The sequence below is a fragment of the Lissotriton helveticus genome, chromosome 2_2, assembly GCF_964261635.1.
Source record: "Lissotriton helveticus chromosome 2_2, aLisHel1.1, whole genome shotgun sequence".
NCBI classification, from domain to species: domain Eukaryota; kingdom Metazoa; phylum Chordata; class Amphibia; order Caudata; family Salamandridae; genus Lissotriton; species Lissotriton helveticus.
The window spans coordinates 144,032,288-144,052,048 of record NC_136060.1 but is presented as its reverse complement, the minus strand read 5'-3'; the positions used below and the strand labels follow the sequence as shown (position 1 = coordinate 144,052,048).

General features: G+C 42.0%; 1 protein-coding gene across 3 annotated transcripts in view; it reads right to left on the bottom strand.

The window, feature by feature from the left end:
* Positions 1 to 19,761, bottom strand: part of CORIN (corin, serine peptidase) — a 1,859,037-nt gene that overhangs the window by 240,763 nt on the left and 1,598,513 nt on the right. For all 3 annotated transcript variants that reach the window (XM_078678226.1, XM_078678228.1, XM_078678227.1), the window contains exon 15: positions 12,345 to 12,455. In XM_078678226.1, coding sequence (XP_078534352.1) covers positions 12,345 to 12,455 — 111 coding nt within the window. The remainder of the gene's footprint in view (positions 1 to 12,344; positions 12,456 to 19,761) is intronic.

Here is a 19,761-nt window from a genome sequence, read left to right as displayed (position 1 = left end):
CAATTACAATACAATAAATCTTGTGTAAATCAATGCATAGGATGTGTTACATAAGACAGCGATGCTTACAAGGCCCTTCATAGCTCACTGTCTTATATTAGAAGGTTTTCAATGTATTAACAGCAAGTAATAAAAGAATCTCTTTGTTAAAAGCAGTAACCCATTTAATCATCTGCATGAATCTATCTGAACTTATAACAACCAAGCGTGCATTGCCTTTTTAAATAAATGTGAATAAATACTAGCTACAGTGCTTTTTTTGCTCGCAATAAAATAAATATGGATAAATACAGGAAAAATGAACAAAAAATAAATATGGATAAATACAGACGGAAATCTTAAAAAAATAAATACCATAGAACCGGGAGCCCTAATTATAATACAATACCTTCTATTCTCAATTTTCTAAAACAAGTAAAATCTGGACCTTCTCTGGACCCATGTTCTCCCAGAATCATGCATCTGAGGTCATTGCTGTTCTTTCGCCTACTGTTCGCGGCCAAAGTTGTTGAGAATGCTGTTAACTTGGAACTAATGGCCTTTACCAATAATAATCGGATACTCGAACTAACCCAGTTTGGGTTTCATACTCATCATAGTACGGAACTCACATTAATTGCCACCACTAAATATCCCAAAACGCTTCTTGAACAAGTTACAGACTCTTTAAAATGCTGCAGCACGACTGCCTCTGTGTATCCCCTACACAGTTCTGCTTCACAAGCCTTGGCCCAGTTACGTGGCTCCCCATTGGAAAGTGTATCAATTTTAAACTCTTGTATAGCTTTCAAGTTTTTACACAATATGGGTTCTCCACATCTGGCACAACGTTTTCATTGCTATATTCCAGCTAGATCTTTTTGTTCTTACCTTAGTGCAAACTTAGCAGTCCCCAAATTCAAATGACCCAAATGGGGTGGAAAAATCTTTGTAACATTTACTGCCAGTTTATGCAACTCATTACCTCCAGAACTTATGAAAACGCCATATTTACTTGAATTCAGAAAAAGTAAAAAAAACTTGGCTATTTAACCAGTAGGGTTAGCACTTTGATACCCCAGGGTAAGTGTGCACTTAAGAAATGTTATTTTCATTTAATTTCATTTCACTTCACTTCATTTTGTATAAATGTGATGGGTGGGATTCATGGTTGTACAGGTCGTCCAAGCAGACTAATCTATCCTTGCCTGTGGAAGTTACTGGACACAGATTCTTATCTGACGATGGGAGATACTAGCTGTTCAATATTTTTGCAAGAACTGTATATGGCAAAAAAACTGCTTTGGTGGAGTTTTGTAGGCATTTCTACAAAAGAATAACCATTATGTCTTGGTCGTTTCTCATGAGGGTAATCCATCTTCTGAACCTTAATCAGAACTTCATAAAATCAATGCCATATCAGAAACTTTGCTGTGCAAACAAATAATCAAACATCCATCCCCAGTCAAGAGATTCGGGTTAAATCTCTTGTTCTTTTGCTCACCATGGCACCCCAGTTTGGACCCAGGCACATGACCCTACGCCTCAAGGGAACAGTCCAGCCCAAACTGACAAGCCAGGTCCTCCCTGGACCAGCAAACTGGGACCAGATTTGGGGTAACACGTCTCATGAGCCAGGCTAGCTAGAATCCAGTGGCACAGTAAGAAAGGGATCCATGTCTGAGCATACCTATCACACCTAGGGGCGAAAAATGCTGCACAAACAAATGATGGATGGAATGCTGAACAAATGAAACATTCATCCCCAGTCAAGAGATCTGGATTATATCCATAGTTCTTTTGCTCATCATGCCACCCCAGTTTGGGCTCAGCCATATGCAAATCAGTCTTGACCATGCTCCTCATGGTAACAGTCCAGCCGAACTGCCAAGACGGGTCCTCCCTAGAAGGCAACACGTATCCTGGTACCGGATTCAGGGTAACACCCCTCATCAGCCAGGCTAGCTTGAATTCAATGGCACAGCGTGCAAGGGATCCATGTCTTGGTATAGTCATCCCACCTACGGCAAAAAATGCTGTGCAAACAAATGATGGACGGAATGCTGATTGACAAAACATTCACCTCCAGTGAACCTAGCCAAAATCCTGGTCTGCTGATTGTGCTTTGAAAGCAGCAAACCTACTTTAAGGCTGTTCTGTAAACCTCAGTCACTTTCTAAAGGCAGTTCATGGTACACTACGCTGCAGTTAAGAGCAAGTAGTAAAGGGTCAACAGCTGCCCTTTTTCAAATGATGTCTTACATGTCAGCCGAAGATGGTGATTAGTCTGCAACACCACAGCACCACTCGAGGCCCTCAAACCAGGCCTGCTCTGTATCAATTCAATTCATGCCAACATAACTGCTGTCCAATATTTGTAAGGCCAAATCCATCACGTCAGAAAACAGGGAGCCACTGATCCCAAAGGAAGAGAGCAAAGCACGTAAAATATGGGGTGGCCTCTCCTCCGCCTTCGCACCTGATGCATGAATTCAGGACAGCCCATTTAATCTCCTGAGTGATGACCTGCACGCTGCGTTCATGGGCTTTCCCACATCAGAGCTACACCTAACAGGACATATTGGAGCGCCCATCCATGACACAGCAGCAACATCAAGGCAATGGGGAGTCCCTCTTGCGCCAGATGAGCATTGCATGAAATGGAAGGCATGTGAGCTCTACTAGACCCTCCTTGAAGAAGCAGGGTAGTGGATCAGCCCACAAAGAAAAATACTGAATGATGATCTTTGGGGTGGGAGGAAATAACACTGGTGTGATCACTGTGATAGACGGTCCACCCTCTCCACCCAGTAGCACAAAGTTGGCAAATAGATGCTGGATGGATCCTGAGAAGCAGATGGAGGAGGGGCACCTAAGGGGTGTCGAATACGCTGAGGCATGCACCAGGAGCCATTAAGAGCTGGAGAAAAAGTGATAGGCCCAGTTGGGACAGCCTTGTGGGAGATTTACAAACGTGTCATGGAGGTTTGATTACAAGAGATCCCTTACCTGCAATTTGTGAATCAGCAGGGATCCACACATGCCCAAACCAGCAAGAGTCTTAAAAGCAAAACCCATCTCAGAATATCTTGCACTAAGAGATCAGTATACAGTGATGACCACAATGGCCCAGACTAAAGATGTGCTAAAAGCCTGCGTGGTAGACCTAAAATGAGGCAGACATAAAACACTGTTTTTGCCTTGCTATGCTGAGAACTGAAAAAGGTATAGCAGATATCGGGTCTTATATGCATTCATTAAATCAGAAACTCGAGTCAGAGGAGAGTCAGCTCAAATCAAACCCAGCCAAATAACAGCTTTTCCACATCTTCACTCTATATTTAAAAGAGCAGATAAACAGTTTCAAGATAAAAGTGAAGAGCTTGAGAATAAATCCCAGAGAAAATATCTGCATTTTCAACTTAATAGAGGTGGCAGCAGGAGAAAACATATACCTTTGCCTATAAAATATCGTCACAAACATTTTGCAGAACCTTCAGAAGGTTGATATCACCATCATTAGAGTCTATAGTGTGGAGAGAAAATCCAGCAACATCTTAGCTAGGCCTAGAGACATAGCAGCGAAGCCAGCATATTATAGAATTATAGAGGCAATCTTGAGAAAAAACAGTCATACAGATCAGTTGCCCTTTGAAGACGCTCGGATTCTCCTTTACCAGGACTTTGCATCCTTCAGAAGTAAAGAGATTTAAAACCAATTATAGAAATCTTTAATGTTAAACAAATCAAATACTGATGGGTCTTTACAAGTGCTCTACAGTTAACATGGACGGGGTCTGAGAAAACAATTAATGACCTCCAACAGGGACTAAAACGTCTGAGACCAGAGAGCCCACTTGCCAGCAATGAAGCCTAAGGATCTCAGAGACTACAGAGGACCTCGAAGAGCACAAGAATGAAGGACAAGGATCACCGCAAAAGCAAAGAGAAAGACTCATGAGAAGAATCAATATATCCGTATCTAATCAATCAGAGGCTACAACAAGGTTTCCACTTGTTCATTTGGGCAAGAGGAAGGGTGAGTCAAGAAACAGAAAGAAAGGAATGGGTTTGATTTGGTGGAAGGAGGGATAGTGGAGGGATAGAACTGAACATGAAGAGCGGTGCAAACTGCCTAAGACTATTTGGTTTGAAAAGATCATACTCAAAGGCAGGCCTGGACGCTATGAGGTTTGATAGGCATGAGATCAGAGTCAAACCTTTTAGTGTTTTGTGTGTCTGGATACAATATTGAGCCTATACAGCTTGAAGAATGATATGCTTCTTCCGTAGATTATTTTAAATTATTAATCTTTGTTTAAATGTTTGTTTCAAACAAAGTAGACCACTTTCGATATGCCTATCTTCAGGACCACTAGGTCTACCATCGGTGACCTATTAAGCTTGATAGTAAATGACAAGACCATGCAAGCTAATTAAACTTGAAATCAGAGGTCTGAATCCTCCTAATAGGAGGCAAAAGGTGTGGAATTACTAAAGACACCCAGATTCCATATTCCTGCAAGAAATCCACCTGCAATGCAAAGACCAGTTCGGAATAAAAAACATAACATTCCCTATTCAGTTCTGTGCCTCAATCCCCTCAAAATTATCAGGGTGAACACAGCCAGGAAGGACAGAATGTGCTACATAAAGGTCTGTATTCTGGTGGCTTGATCCCCAATCAAATACATTAACATTTATGTTCCCAACAGTGCCCAAGTTCACTTCCCAAATCTACATTAAATAAACTCATGAAGGGTACAAAAGATTAAATGATTCAGTGATGGTGGGAGAATCTTCAATTTGGCTTTGGTCCCTACTCTTGACATGACTAATGGCCTGATTTATTTTGTGGTGGGTGGCACGATTTTCTGTCAGATGGTTAGTTACTCCATCCCCCTAACGGAGATGCCGCCCACCAAATTAAGAAATTATGCTAAGTTGGTTGTCATTTCTAAAGTGTTGCCAGGAACCATTGTCACAGCAGTTCGTGTCAATGCTGTTATCTCTGTCAACATGACAGTTTGTTTTCCCAAAAATAAAATCCCAAAGCATTTTGTAGTTTTCACGGCCACTTACTGCCAAGGCTTTCCTAGCGGTGACAGGCAGTGAAAACTGACCTCTAATTCCACCCATCCAAATTAAGTGGGTGGAATTAGAGTTCTACCTCCTTTGGCCTTTACTCATTCAGAGAGGTTTACTCGTTGGTCTACCCTGTGCTTAATCTTAATGTCTGCCCAGAAATAAATTTGTCGGACAGACCATTATTTTGGCGGTATGAATACTCAATCGCCATTGTGGTAGAGTATCTATATTGCCAAGAAATAAATCCGCTCCTAAGTCAAGTAGCTAGACCACAAGAGTGGCATCAAAAGGCTTAAGAAGCCAAAGGATATTGTGAATCTTTAATAAGACGAATATTTATCGGTCTAGTCTGTGACATAGTAAATTCTCTGCCAAACTTTAAATCAGGCTCTTAGAGTCGTCGTAGAAGCATACACCTATGCAAAAGGCCTTTGTGGAAGTTCATCTTTATTTTCATCATCTGCCACCAAAATGGCAAACTATGAGAGTACACAGACTAACCCCATAGGAAATAGTTGGAGGGTGGAATATGGTCAGACATGTGTCATTTTCGCTTTGTGCTGAAATATAAGACTCAATAAAATAACTTTGAGTGAAAACAATCTCGATGCCATAAAACGCCATTCCTGATTTTGGAGGAGACTGTAAGCTCCAAGATTTCTTTGTTGATTAGTCACACTGCCTTCTAAGAATCTGCATTAGTTTGAGAGTTGGGAAACATCTAAAGTTGGAGAGTTGTTGGAATGTGACATTCATCCTCTGTTACTACAGTGTGAAAGTCACAATGAAGTCTATAAGAAATGCCATGACGTTAGACGTTAGTTTCTTGGTTGTGAAAGATCAACCACTTCAAGGTCTCCCATGACATTAACAAGATGGTTAATTAATATCTACACTAGGTCGATGTGTAGAGCCCTGTAATTGATTGAAAGGTTTTAGGAATAAGTTAGTGTTGACTTTCTTCAGTGACTTTGCCAGGATTGGGTTAACTGAATTGTTTTAAGGTGAGTATCACACTGGATGTTGAGAGTGGAGGAAGGATTTGTGCTTTTCCGAGCAGGCATTTGAGCATGGTGCGTAGCATTTGAAGTTTATTAGTAAATGTTACCGGGAGTCATCAAATTGCTTTTGATGGATGTTTTAATATGTTTGAGTATTTTTATGCCCACGCTGGATCCCTTGCTGCCTCCGTGACCACATTCAGTGCATCTTACTCAAAGCCCGGTCCCTCTGCAAACACACTGTGAAAATCTGGGACATCATCACTACCCTCTCCCCTGACGTGGCCTTCATCACCGAAACATGACTCACCCCACCTCAAACCTTGACATCACCACTGCCATATCCGATGACTACAAATGCTTCCCCACGACCACGCAAACAAACACGGCGGAGGAATCGCCATACTCTGCAAGGAAACCACCCGATGCACCATCACCAATGACAACCCCTCACCCTTCGTGAAACACCTCCACTTCCGACTGCAAATCAACACCAAGACCAAGTTCAGAGGCACTCTTGTTTACCACAAGGTCCCCTAACAGCCTTCTGCAATGCCATCTCCAACCCCACCACCCCCCTGGCCTGCCCATTGACTTACACCACAACGTCCTGCTCGACAATCTAAATTTTCACATCAATGACCCCCCAATAACCTCAACACCGCCTCTCTCCCTCAACAACATCGGCCTCACCCAACTAGTCAAACCCAAGCACAAAGCCAGGCATACACTTGACACAATTTTTACCTACAGCGAAAGAATAAAATTCACCCATGTCACAGTACCCACCTAGAACTACCACACCATCATCCACTTTACCATATCTGGCAGAGCTCAGCATGTCACCGCCAAGCACCACAACTCCACCCACCGCAGCTGGGGCAAGGTTACAGAGACTCTATGCACTCAGGACCTCAGCACCACATCATCCTGAACTTTGTTGCCTGGATCAACACATGCACAAACAAAGTCACCCGCTGAAACCAGCAAAAACTAACAAAGCTCCAAAACATGCCAGCTGGTACACCCCAGAGCTTAGAACCACCGAGCGCAACTGCTACCGACTCATAAATGATGGATCATCTCCAAAAACCCTCCGACAAAGCCGCCCACAAAGCAGCCCTCAGCGACTACCACCAACCGCATCAACACCTGGTGAACCACACAAAAGAATTATTTAAATTGGCAAGAAATTACCTAACCCGTCAGCCACAGAGAACCCCTCCACCGCTCCCAAGAACTCTGCAACACCCTCTCAGACTACTTCCACAGCAAGTGGGGAACTATCAACAACTTTGACCCCCAAACAGCCAGCCTCGGCCTCAAGCAACCAGCAAACACCAGCTGAACCATAATCACCTGATCTCCAATCACCATGCAGACCACCTCAACCATCATGGCGTCCTTCCACTCCGGGGTGCCCACCGACCCCTACCCCCACCATCTCTTCAACCTCAAAGGCAACGCAACCAGCACAGAGCTCACCAGCATCCTCAACACAGCCACATCCACAGCCACCTTTCCTGATCGATGGAAGCACGCAGAGTTCAGGCCCCTCCTAAATAGGCTCTTGGCCGACCCTTGCGACATCATCAAAATGTACTGAACAATCTCCGTGCTCCCCTACCAGCTAAAGTACTCGAAAAAGGCATCAACCCGCAGCTCACCAAGCACGGGAACTCAGTCACCTACTCAACGGCTCACAATCGAGATTACACGCCAAATACAGCACTGAGACCACATTGATTGCTGCCATAGACAACATCAGATCTCTCCTTGACTGCAGCAAAACTATCCCCTCATCCACCTCGACCTTGCAGCTGCATTCGACACAGTCTCCCACTGCACCCTCTTCGACAGACTCCACAATATTGTAACACAGCAAAGCGCCCTCAAATGGATCAATTCTTTCCTCTCAGGATACACACAGAGCATCTGTCTGCCTCCCTTTATCTCCGCTCCCAAGGACATCACATGCAACGTTCCACAAGGATCATCCCTCATCCCCTCTCTGTTCAACATCTACATGCCCCCATGGAAGATGTCATCAGATCCCATGGCCTCAACATAATCTCCTACGTCGAAGACACTCAACTCATCCTCTCACTCACTCACTCAGGATCCTACCAATGCCAAAACCAAATTCCGAAAGGTCATGACTCGCGTGGCCAAATGGATGAAAGGCAGCTGCCTCAAACTCAACTCCGACAAAACAGAAGTTCAAATTAAGCAGTGCTTGGGGCTAGTTGCAATTTGCATTGTTAAGGATGATTTTATTTGGTGATATGATATAAACTATGAGTCAAAATGTATACCCAGATTTTATTTTGACTATTTCTAATGGGGCTGGAGCTGGAGCTCTTCAAATGGGTGCGCATGTTTGCATTCGTTTTCTATTCCCATGTGGGAACTTTTTTACACCAAACGGCAGCTATTGATTTTCAAGCTTCAGATTCTGTCAATCTACCCAAAGAAACTAAAGAAAACAGAGTCTCGTAAACTGCTAGAAATATCATGTTTTCCTCTTCTAGGCATCCCCCTTTTTAATTCACATTTGTTACTCATTTACATGATAAATATAGAATGTATGTTTGGTAATGCCACTCTTTTTTGTAACATAATGCTCAAATATATACAAATTATTTAATCTAAGCTATATTCTCTGTTCTAGAATAATTTTTGCTGGATTTTGAACAAGGTTTCATGAAAGCTGGTGTTTCATTTTTTGTTCACTACTGTTCAAAGAGCACATATTCATAGAAGGAAAATAAGACCATCAGGCAATTTTCTGGTAATTGTTTATTCTAAAAGATTCAACAATAGCCTGATAATACTATATACGTTATGTGCAGACTGTGAAGTGGGAGAGAGGGACTTCACACCAGAAGACAGAGACAAGATAGACTATACAGAACCACTTCACCTACTTTTACTGAAGTCCAAAGGGAGACACTTTCAACCTTCAGTTGCTGGAGGCTTATGAGCTTTCCTCCCAATGCAGATGAGAAGAGCAGGCTATGCTATTATATTGAATGTAGGTAATCGGGTTACTGGTTGAGGGGGGTGAAATCCTACTCAAGCAGCAACCACGATTCTAGTGAGGGTGAAGCACAAGCAAGCCCCAAATTAACCTGTGCTCAACCCTATGTGGCTTGGCACAAAAGCAGCCAGGCTTAACTTAGAGGTAACGTGCAAAGTATTTATGAAGCACTTCAAACAGTAATACATTGAAATCTCACCACCAGAAAAAAAACACACCAATCTGGACAAGTAGAGTCCCTTTTAATACATTATTTGACATGACAAAAATCTAATTAGTAGAACAGGAGATATGCACTTTTAAAGGCTTAGATAAAAATAGTGTCTAAAAGGACAAAGCACCAACTGTGGTTATCTGGTTGCACCAGGACAAAGTCACAAGTTCAGACTGACCACGATGGAGCGCAGGGCAGATACAAGGACCAAGTCAGGTCCACTACATAAATCCTGGTTGAGGAGAATTGCGGTATCCCGCGTTTAGTATGCATCACGCAGCAGTGGTTTCGATGAGCTGTGTCCTCCGGTATGAGGTCCTGCGTAAAGGATGCAATGGGCAGTGGTGATTTCGGGGAGCTGTGGGTCTATGATTTAAGTTCCCGCGTTGAGTCGTGCAGTGGCAGTTCCAAAGAGCTGCAGGGTCCTGTGTAGGGAATGCATCATTCAACAGTGGTTCCGATGCAGAGCTGTGAGGACATGATTCACGCTGGATCGTTTTTGCCCAAAAGACCACAGCTGGGCTGGTAGAGCACCTCAGGCCCACTTCCAAAGGTCCAGGACTGGGTGGCACCACTTAGACAGGGGGGGGGGTTGCAGGACTCACAGAAGACAGAGTACAGGTGCAAGGTTCAAGGTGGCTGGAGCCTTTTCTGTCCCTGAGGCTCTGATCAGGAGGCAGCCAGCTAGCCATTGGAGTCAGTTTGTTGGTCTTGGGCTCAAGATGCAGGTTCAGTCCTTCTCACTCAGACAGCAGAGCATCAAGGCAGCAGAGTATCAGTCCTTCTTGCAGCAGAGCAGGGCAGCAGTCCTTCTGAGTCCTCCACAGGTCCAGACATGTACTGAATAGTTGGGCAGAAGTGTCTACCATATATCCCTCCTGCCAGCTTTGAAGTAGGGGAGGTTTCTAAAGGGTTCCACACCAGAGATGTTTGGAATTTCGGGGCATATCAGCAATAGACGGTGATAAATATCGCAAAGCGCGCTTAGTGCTTTTATATTTTTCGCCGCCTATCACTATAATTTATCGCCCGGATAACGCGTTATCAACAACGCGTTTCTCCAGGGCGATAAATTATACATCAACAGCGGAGTTATGGGGGAATATCGCTGTTAATCCAGCGATATTCCCACAGCGATAGAAGAAATCTTGATGATAGGGAGATGTGGATTCAGCCACTGAATCCACCTCCCATGTAAAAGACAGGGTAGTCATAAAAAATAGCAGACTTAAAATACCGGCGATAACAGCGGTAAGCTTTTTTTTTATATCGCTATGGGTGTTCTGGGCCATATTGTAAATACGTAGAAGGACAGTTAGCGATCATTTTCCCTTAGTTTTTGCAGGGAATGCCTACTTTGCATTTCATGAGTCTCACTGTCTGGAAGTATTACATAAAGACCAACTGCCAGCTACACCTAATCATGTGCTGCAGGATACAGGCTACAGGCACCAAATGGCTGGGAAAAGGAAATGCCAATTTTCAAAAAGTGGCATTTTCTGAATTATGATTTAAAATGTAACTTTACCATTAAAGAGGGTTTTAATTTACAATTCTTTAGTGACCAAATTTGTCTTTCCTACCTGCTCCCAATTGAAAGTTACCATTTATTAAATGCAATAAGGTAACCCAATGATATCCTATGGGAAAGGCAGGCCTTGCAGTAGTGAAAAACTAATTTAGGAGTTTTGTTTACTACCAGGGCACATAAAAGTTAAAAGTACATGCCCAACTTTTTAAATACATTGCACCCAGCCCTATGCGCTGTTTAGGGCCTACCTTAGTGGTGACATATAAATTAAAAAGTAAGGTTTAGGCTTGGCAAAAAGGGTAATTTTGCTTGGCATGAAACAGCAGTTTTAAACTGCACACATAGACTGCAATGCCTAGACCTGAGACATGTTTAAAGGCTACCCAAGTGAATGGCACAATTAGTGTTGCAGGCCCACCAGTAGCATTTAATTTACAGGCCCTGGGTACAGGTAATACCACTTTCCTAAGGACTTGCAAGTACATTAAATATGCCAATTTGGTGGGAGCTAAAGTTACCATATTTAAAGGAGAAAGCACATGCACTTTAGCACTCCTTAGCAATAGTAAATTGCTCAGAATCCTAAGGCCACCAAAAACAGGAAGATTGAAGGCAAAAGGATGGAGAAAACCACACCAAGCATGTCAGGTCCAATACTGGACAACAACTTCATTATTCAAAACAGGTATGAGGGTGAGCCATCTTTGAAACTCGAATTAGCTTAGGAACTCAAAGGTACGAGGGAAGGATTGATATAAATCTTAACAGCCAATATGATAGAATATTTTCTTCTGTTCAGATTATTCATAAATGTTGCAGATACTTTTCTGTTTCTTTTTATTATAATTATATCGTGGGTCCTAGGTTAGAACTATATTTTAAAATGCATCTTTAAAATGTATCTATTGTTTCCCAGTGTTCTTGAGTGTCCCTTTCTATCATGAAGAGGGTTTGGGTTCCACTAATCATCTCCGTGATACTTCACACTATTGATCGTTCCTTGAAACACATCTCACTCAAGTAGTGCTCAATGGTTTGTTGAGTGGTTGCAGAACAAATGGCATTCTGTCTCGCTTTGGCATGTTGACAAAGTATTTAGTTCCCGGGTGTCTAGAAGGCCTATCACGGGCTGCATTCCAGAGAATCTAGAACACATATCAAATCCTGAAGGCAGATAATTATAGAGCCAGATGAGTCAATAAAAAATTTCCACATTGTCCAAGTTAATTCTGCACTACAGGAATAATGCTATTCATCCATTCCTGGTGCTTGGATGTAATACTGTGGAGCAATGCTATTACTTTCCTATAGAAAACATAAATATTAAGACCTCCTGAGGAGACTAGGTTAGAAAAGTTTTCTTTTTTACTTTATTGTCAGTATAACTAATTTGTGATGAATAGAATACTCACTTTAATGCAACTTTGTTATAATCTTTTATGAGCAGTTAACAAATTGAGCAAATCAAAGAGCAGTATTTGAAATACCTACCACATTTCCACTCATCTGAGCTGTCTGCACAGTCGACTTGCCCATTGCACCACAGTGTCTTCGGTATACAATCATGATTGGCACACTCATGCTCTTCATCTTTGCAAAAAGCTGCATAGAATAGACATTGAGAAAAGAGATAAAGAAGAAGGAAGAAACATTTCACAAATCAGCCTGCAAAACATAATTTAAATGCTTCTGTTCTTAAAAAATGTAATCTACAAACAGTAGCGTCCATGGTGATTTTAATAGACCCAAAGGGAATGAGCATTGGTAAATTTATTTATTTATTTATTTATTAATGCCATTTGTAGAGCGCGTACAATTACCCTTGGGCGTCTCGGCGCTAAAAAGTGCATTAATGTCTCACCTTGATCAGGAAGTACGGAGATGTGGATCACTGATTGAATAACCATGTTTTCAGTTTTTTTCTGAACTGGAGAAGTGTGGGACTTGCTTTTATATGGTTAGGTAGAGTTGTAGGTCAAGCATTGATTGCCAGCCTTTTGATTTAGTACGTGCGCGTTTTGTTATACTTTTTATACACCATTTACTGCTGGGGAAGAGGCCTTGTCCTCAAACTAAAAATGAAAACATGGGATAGAAGCTAACATGTTTTTGGGTCTCAAAATGCACACGTTGTCGAAGAAGGGACTACGTTGCATGTGGATATACTCCTTGTGAAAAGGGCAGAATACCGCGTCAGTTAAGTTAGCCACTGTCTGAGGTGGACCGACCCACTGCCCCGTGCAGTATGCTGTACTGAGCAGAAGAAAGATATGAACGGCACTGTAACAGACCAATGGATGAAGACGGCTGGCAAAAAGTAGGTACATGATAACTTTGGTTGAAATCATAAGGTCTAGGCTAACGCCAGACTTAAAAACACAATGGGCAACTATTAAATGAGGGTACATAACAAGGACAGCAGCTGGAGATCACAAGTCAAACGGAATATTAAATGCAAAGTGCAGAAGGAATGTGAATTGTTCCATTACTTCCTGGAAAAAAAATCACTTATGCTGAGAAACTACACAAGACACACTCTTTCAAGCTTTCGTAAAAATGTGAAAAAGAAAGAAAATCAATAATCGAATAACTTCAACTGGGTAAGTGGTGACATTTGTATTTGTGTTTACTTGCATTTAGTAAGCAGAATATTTTACATCAAAGACCTACAGTACAGTACAGTACAATTCGTTACATGAGGATGTCTATGATTTGGGTGGGTACATTTAGGAGTGGTGTTAAAAGACAGTGGGTGGGTACAGAGCTGAAGAACAATGACAGTGCATCACTTAACATTTTGCGTAATACACAAATGTACAAGGGTGAGAGGTCAGTCAAAACATGGTAGCAGATGCAGATGCACTTTTGATATTTGAGTGACAGTTGTTCTGATTCTCTGGTGCATCAGGAGTGCCTCTACTCATGTTTGAATGTTGGAAGGTAGGGAGTTCAGGAGAGTGACAGATGCAAACATGGGGCAAAGCAGAGTGAGTGATCTGAAATGGAATGAACAACAGGTTGATCTGGGTACTGAGAGAAAGAGGTTGTTGGTGGATGGCAGAATTGCAAGGGGGAGCAAGATTCCGGGCAAGGTATAGAACAATGGTGCCTTGGGTAGCCGTTATAAAGCATGCTTAGGTATTATTATGACAGCACAACTAATGGCAGTACAAGATGGGTGTGTGCCTGGGGAGGTGACGATATCTTGTGCTGCAAATTTGATTACGTTGTTTAAAATGGAATATGATTATTGCGGCGGGCAGATGAGGATGCCCCCACTGCAATCCCATACATAATTTCAGGGGATGTGGAATTGCCTATCTGGAGTTAAGAGATTGGGAAAATTTGACCAATGTTCAGCATCTATAACTTTCCGGAGATGGTGGTGAAAAAGTAATCTATGGCCAAACCAGAGTTGAACAACAGACTACGATTCTTTTCAGCAGGAGTAAGAATTAAAGCGTCATGGGGCAACAGAACTGGATTGATAAAGTGGAGCTACAGAAGGAGGGAAATGTATTTTCTCTTTTTAGGAGGGCCTTGGAATATGTGATTGGAGGTCGGCTATCAAGTAGTCAGGAATTCAAATCTGGAGATGGGAATTAGTGAGAAATGGGGAGAGGACCCAGCCCAGAGTCTTACCACTACTGTGGAAGTAGCCAGGGAATGTGAAGAGCACAGAAAGACTGAAAATTAGCAGTCAAAGAAATTAGATGGGGAACACATTAGTGCTATGCCCATGACGGCCAGGGATAGAAGGTAGATCAAACATGTTGACAAGTGTGTGAGACCAGTCTCTGTGAAGTGGAATACCCACAATCTAGACAGGAGATGGTTGAGTAGGTTGTCAATTTAGAGACAGGGTTTAGGTTATTTGTACACAAGCCGTTCAAGCATCTTGGAAAAGAATGGATGTTAGGAAGTGTTAGGAGACAGGCCATTTTTAAAAAGGAAGGCAATGATTGGCTGTTGGTTTTTGAGGGGAGGAACAGTATATTAGGCTTTGTATAGCATAATATAGAGGATCAACACCTTCAGTGGGTGACTTCTCTCTTCAATGTTCCTTAAATTATAGAAATAACAAATGTCAGTGGGCGTTGTTATGGAGCAATTGCAGAGAACAAGAGCTTGCAAGGTCTTCGGTCAGAGCAATAGAAGAGGTGCTTCTTGAGCTGGAAAGAGCATCAAACTATCCATCTAATGTTGTTGGGGTTCTCTTCCTGCCTGATGAGCAAAGCTAGATTAATCAGAAAGGACAATGCGGCAACCAAATGCTACAAGCAGTATTTCTTGGACCAGGTGTAAGGCTTCAGTCCGGCTCTGGAGTTGTGGAGACAAAGTATATAAAATCCCTATCGCGAACAATATCTGACTCCCATGTTGAAGCAAACCTTGGATACAACTTCCACCTGGCTCTGTATCTTCCTCAATCCCAGTTACTGTCCAGAAGATGATTTAGTTCATTTTTTTATTCTGATTGGTGGATGTCTGTCCAGAAGATGATTTCTTCTTGTCCGTCTTAGAGTGGAAGAGCTTGCTCCTTAAAAACTTGGAGGAGTGAGGAGCATTATTGCCCTAACCCCAGTCTACATAATATGAAGTTTCTGTTTGCAGGGCAGAGGGTGCTTCCGGTCTTTGAGAGCTCTAGAACCTTCAAGTACCTCATCCACAATTGTATTTTTGCCAGAACGGATGCTCCTGATACAGCTGCCAAATCTTAGATCCTATCAGATCCAGTTATGGAGAGAAAATGTGCTTGCAGTTCCATTTTTACCAACAAACCCGAGCAATGTTCACCTTCCTTCATTGGTCTGGCCACAAACATTTTATTGTAAAAGCTTCATGTTTTCCAGCTGTTAAAGCTAGATTGTTTCCTGTGTATGCCTTGTTTATCGCGCCCTCTATTGGTTTATCCTCTTGAGCAACTGAGGTACCATCTTTCCTATTGACTGAAATGTGTCTAGTGAGTGTGGCTAGTAAACAGCCTCTTTTGATAGCATGTAGCAGAACCTTATCTGCTTCTCCAAAAAAATACATCGGTTGCATGAAGCGTGGAACAATAAGACAATCCAATTCACACCATTCATACAGGATAAATAATCTTTTTTTGTCATCCAGTGGAAGCGCATACCTTGAAGGTCTATTACACTGTGGGAACAGCAAGTCACCAACCTTGTCCCTGGTCGCTGGAAAACCAAAATCCTCTCTTAAATGAACTACTTAAGAGGTGCTAGTGTCTTTGTTTAAAAGTACTTGCCATGACTGGAAAGCACAGCTTCTTCTTGAATGGAAGATGTATAATCTCTATTCAGAATCTCATCTGTACTGTGATGATGCTGTTTATATACATTTCTGCTACCAATCCTTTTGCACCAACTGCTGCACATCAGATGCTGTTATAAAGTTAGCCTCACCAGACGGCAATGTCTAGTTATATCGACTACTTCTCCTGTGACTCCCACCCCATCTGAGCTTTTCTCAGCTCTTGTTTTCTCCATATTGACAATCAAATAATCAACAAACCAAAGAATCATCCGGTCTATACAACTGAATCCTAGTCACCAAAACAATGGAAATCATCTAATCTGCTTGCTACCTTTTCAGCCAATAAGGTAACAGCAGTTATAGCCAAACTTTTAAAAAAATTAAAAAAATCTGGAACCCACCTAACCTGAAATGCTGCTCTATATATTCTGCCGCATTTAATCCTGGAATCCACTTACAAAGTAAGCAAACAAAAACACCATTATTTGTAATAATATTTCCACTCCTATTTTGCAGCCTTAGTCCCTGCACTCACTGGATCTCATCAAGACTGACTTCTTTTCTTACTCTGCAGCACAAGCAGACTTTTTCCTAGTTACGGCCATCGTACTAAGGAAATGATACATCTTCATTCTGCTATGACATTATAAGCCTTGCAATGCATTGTAGAGTTTCAGGGCCTTACTAATATTACTGTCACCTAATCCAGGTTTCTGTAATCTTAAAGCCTACTTAAACTTCAGCACTGGCCCAGAAGGACCAAAGGAGTCAATAATTGATTTGCAACCAGTGTACCTCACATGATTGATCATGTTTCAGAAAACGGAGCACCTGCTTGGAAGACAGACAAAAAACACCAGGTCTGCTGCGTATGTGACCTGGATATGCTTGCCCAGGGTGGCAACAGTTTCATAGAGACAGACTCTGGAGCTTTTTGAGCAGACCTTATTGCTTACCCAGATAGATGGCGTTAAAGTAATCATTCCGAGAGACCACTAAAGAGACAACCACAGGTGTTTGAAGATCCATAGAGATGAATGGCAACAACTTTTAAAAGTATTTTTAAAAGATAGAAGCAGGAGGAAATCAACTGATTTGTCTGGTCTTTAAACGTTATTTTGGAATCAAAGATCACTCCTAGATTTTTTTACTTTGGTGACTGGAGTGGTTGAAGGGCCATTCGTAGAGTCACCAGGAGGAACTCCAAAAAGACAAATCTGACCCGAAAAGAGGAGCCTCCGTCTTATTGGAGTTTAGTTTTAAGCATTGGCTTCCCAACCAATTAACAATTGCTGTTGTTCAGTTCTTAAAACTAATGGCTACTTTGTTTACACAAGTGTGAATGGAAACAGCTATATGCGTGTCATCCGCATAAGATAATGTGTTAAAGCCAAAAGATCTGACCAATTCGGCCAGTGGAGCCACGTAAATGTTGAATGATGTGAAGGTCAATGAGGACCTCTGCAGGAACCCGCATGGCAGAGAAGAAGAACTCGAGGTAAAGTCTCCATAGGAGACTGACTAAGTTCTATTGCTGAGGAAAGATACCAAGAGATTGAGGGCCGCTACTTTAGTCTTGATCTTCGTTAGACAGAGTTTCAAGACCCTGTGTCTTACCATGACAAAGGCAGTGGATAATTCCAAAACGACCATCGCAGCCTTTCCACTGTTGTCCATGATCCCACAAATCTCTCCTGTTGCCACCACAAGTGTGAATCTGTTCTATGTGATTTCCTAAAGCCAAATTGAGATCCATCTAGGGTATTATTTTGCTCCAAAAAGTCATAGAGGACCACATTAAGGTGTCTCTATAGGATTTTTGCTGGTACTGGAAGTCTTGAGATGGGGCGATAATTCTTCTCTTCATAAGAATCTAATGTACTTTTTTTCGTAGAAGAAGAATCAACACTCTTTTCAGATGGAAAGATGCCCTTGCCCATGACATTATTTAGTAAGGCTGTAAGTGGAGCAGTCAAACTTGCCAAATCCTGAAAAATATTCATGAGACAAGGGTGGATAGGGTACCCACACTTGTCAATTTAATCAACTGGACCACCTCAACAATTGTAAGGGATGGAAATTTACTTAGCGTTGGGTAATTGTTACTGAAACTATGACTTCCAGAACGAAGGCATGTTCCCCTTGTCCTGCCTTAAAAGCCTTGTATAATGCCTCTACATTATTTTAAAAACATTCTGCTAGGTTGTCACAGAGATTTTGCGTAAGGGGCTAATGTGTTGCAATTAGGAGGGCATGAGAGCATCTGAACTGTTCTAAGTTGTTCCTTAGAGGAGTCGATTGCTGATTTATTTTTCTCAAAGAAAAATTTTGTTTTTTCAACTTTTATCTCTGATTTATATTTAGATAGAAGCCTGTTATATTTTGCCTTCTCGGCCTGTGAGTAATTGTTCCTTCAGATTTTTTCCTGTCTCCTGCGGATTCTTTTTAACTCTTTAAGCCTGGTCGAGTACCGTCCCACTGTAGGGCGAGTTCTGTAACTCCTAACCAATTTGGGTGGAGCCCGTTTATTAGCTCCCTCCTCAATCCAGGAAGAAAAATTGCCACTGTTACATTTCCCTCGCAAGTGACTGTTGGGAGTGACAATTCCAAGATCGCCGCTAGCTCCTTTCTGTCCACTTTATTCCAGGCTTTTACAGTTTTATCTGCACGCCTGCTTGTTCCATTCCACTTAGAAGAAGGAACCTGAATAATAAACGTAATCAACATGTGGCCCCACCGGGTGACCAGGAAGACACTCTCAATAGACAAACCAGGAAAATTGAAAAACACTGCGTCAAAGGTATGTCCGGCAATGTGAGTAGAAGCCTTGACTGATAGATTAAGATCAAATTTAGCCATATTATCTATGAGCAACCTTGATTCTTTACTGCTCTCGTCCTCTACATGAAAATTAAAATCTCCCAAAATTGTAAAATTAACATAGTGTACACTGTGTTCTAGAATGTCACTAATGGCTTCCAATGACCGTAGGTTTGGAGCCAAGCACCGACGTAAAATTCCGACCAAAGTCGATGTACACAGAAAATAATGAGAGCGATCCTGAGAAGTTAAATGTTTTATAGATTCAAGCAAGCAATAAAGCTGTTGAGCGAACGCAGTCTGTGACCTAATTTCAGGGCCTGCATGGGGCGTGGTTGGTGATGGCGCGAGGTGAGAAACAAAATTTTGTGTACCCCTCGTGAAGTCACTTTCTCATAACGGTAACATGAACTAATTGTGTGGTTTGGATAAAACTAATCAACATAGAATAAGATGCACACACAAATACACGTGGGATACTAAAATTGCTTGTGTTGCAAACATAATCGACTAACTGAGTGACAATGTGATATCTGTAATTAATGCCAGAACTATAGAATAACCAAAAGTGGCATAAATGTGTTTACTGTTTGTCTATTTGTGGCAGAAACAGGAAGACAGGTGAGAAAATGACGCATATATGTGGCTTTATTTGCTAGGTAATCACTAACAGGGATACCTTAGTAAAGGGGGGAGGTAAACAGAAGGGTATGTAACGTTTACAACGAAATTTTTACAACGCACTACCATTACAACGCAGGTATTACCACGCATACCAATACAACGCACTGCGCTGGGGGCGCTCTAGGATAGGGAATAAGTT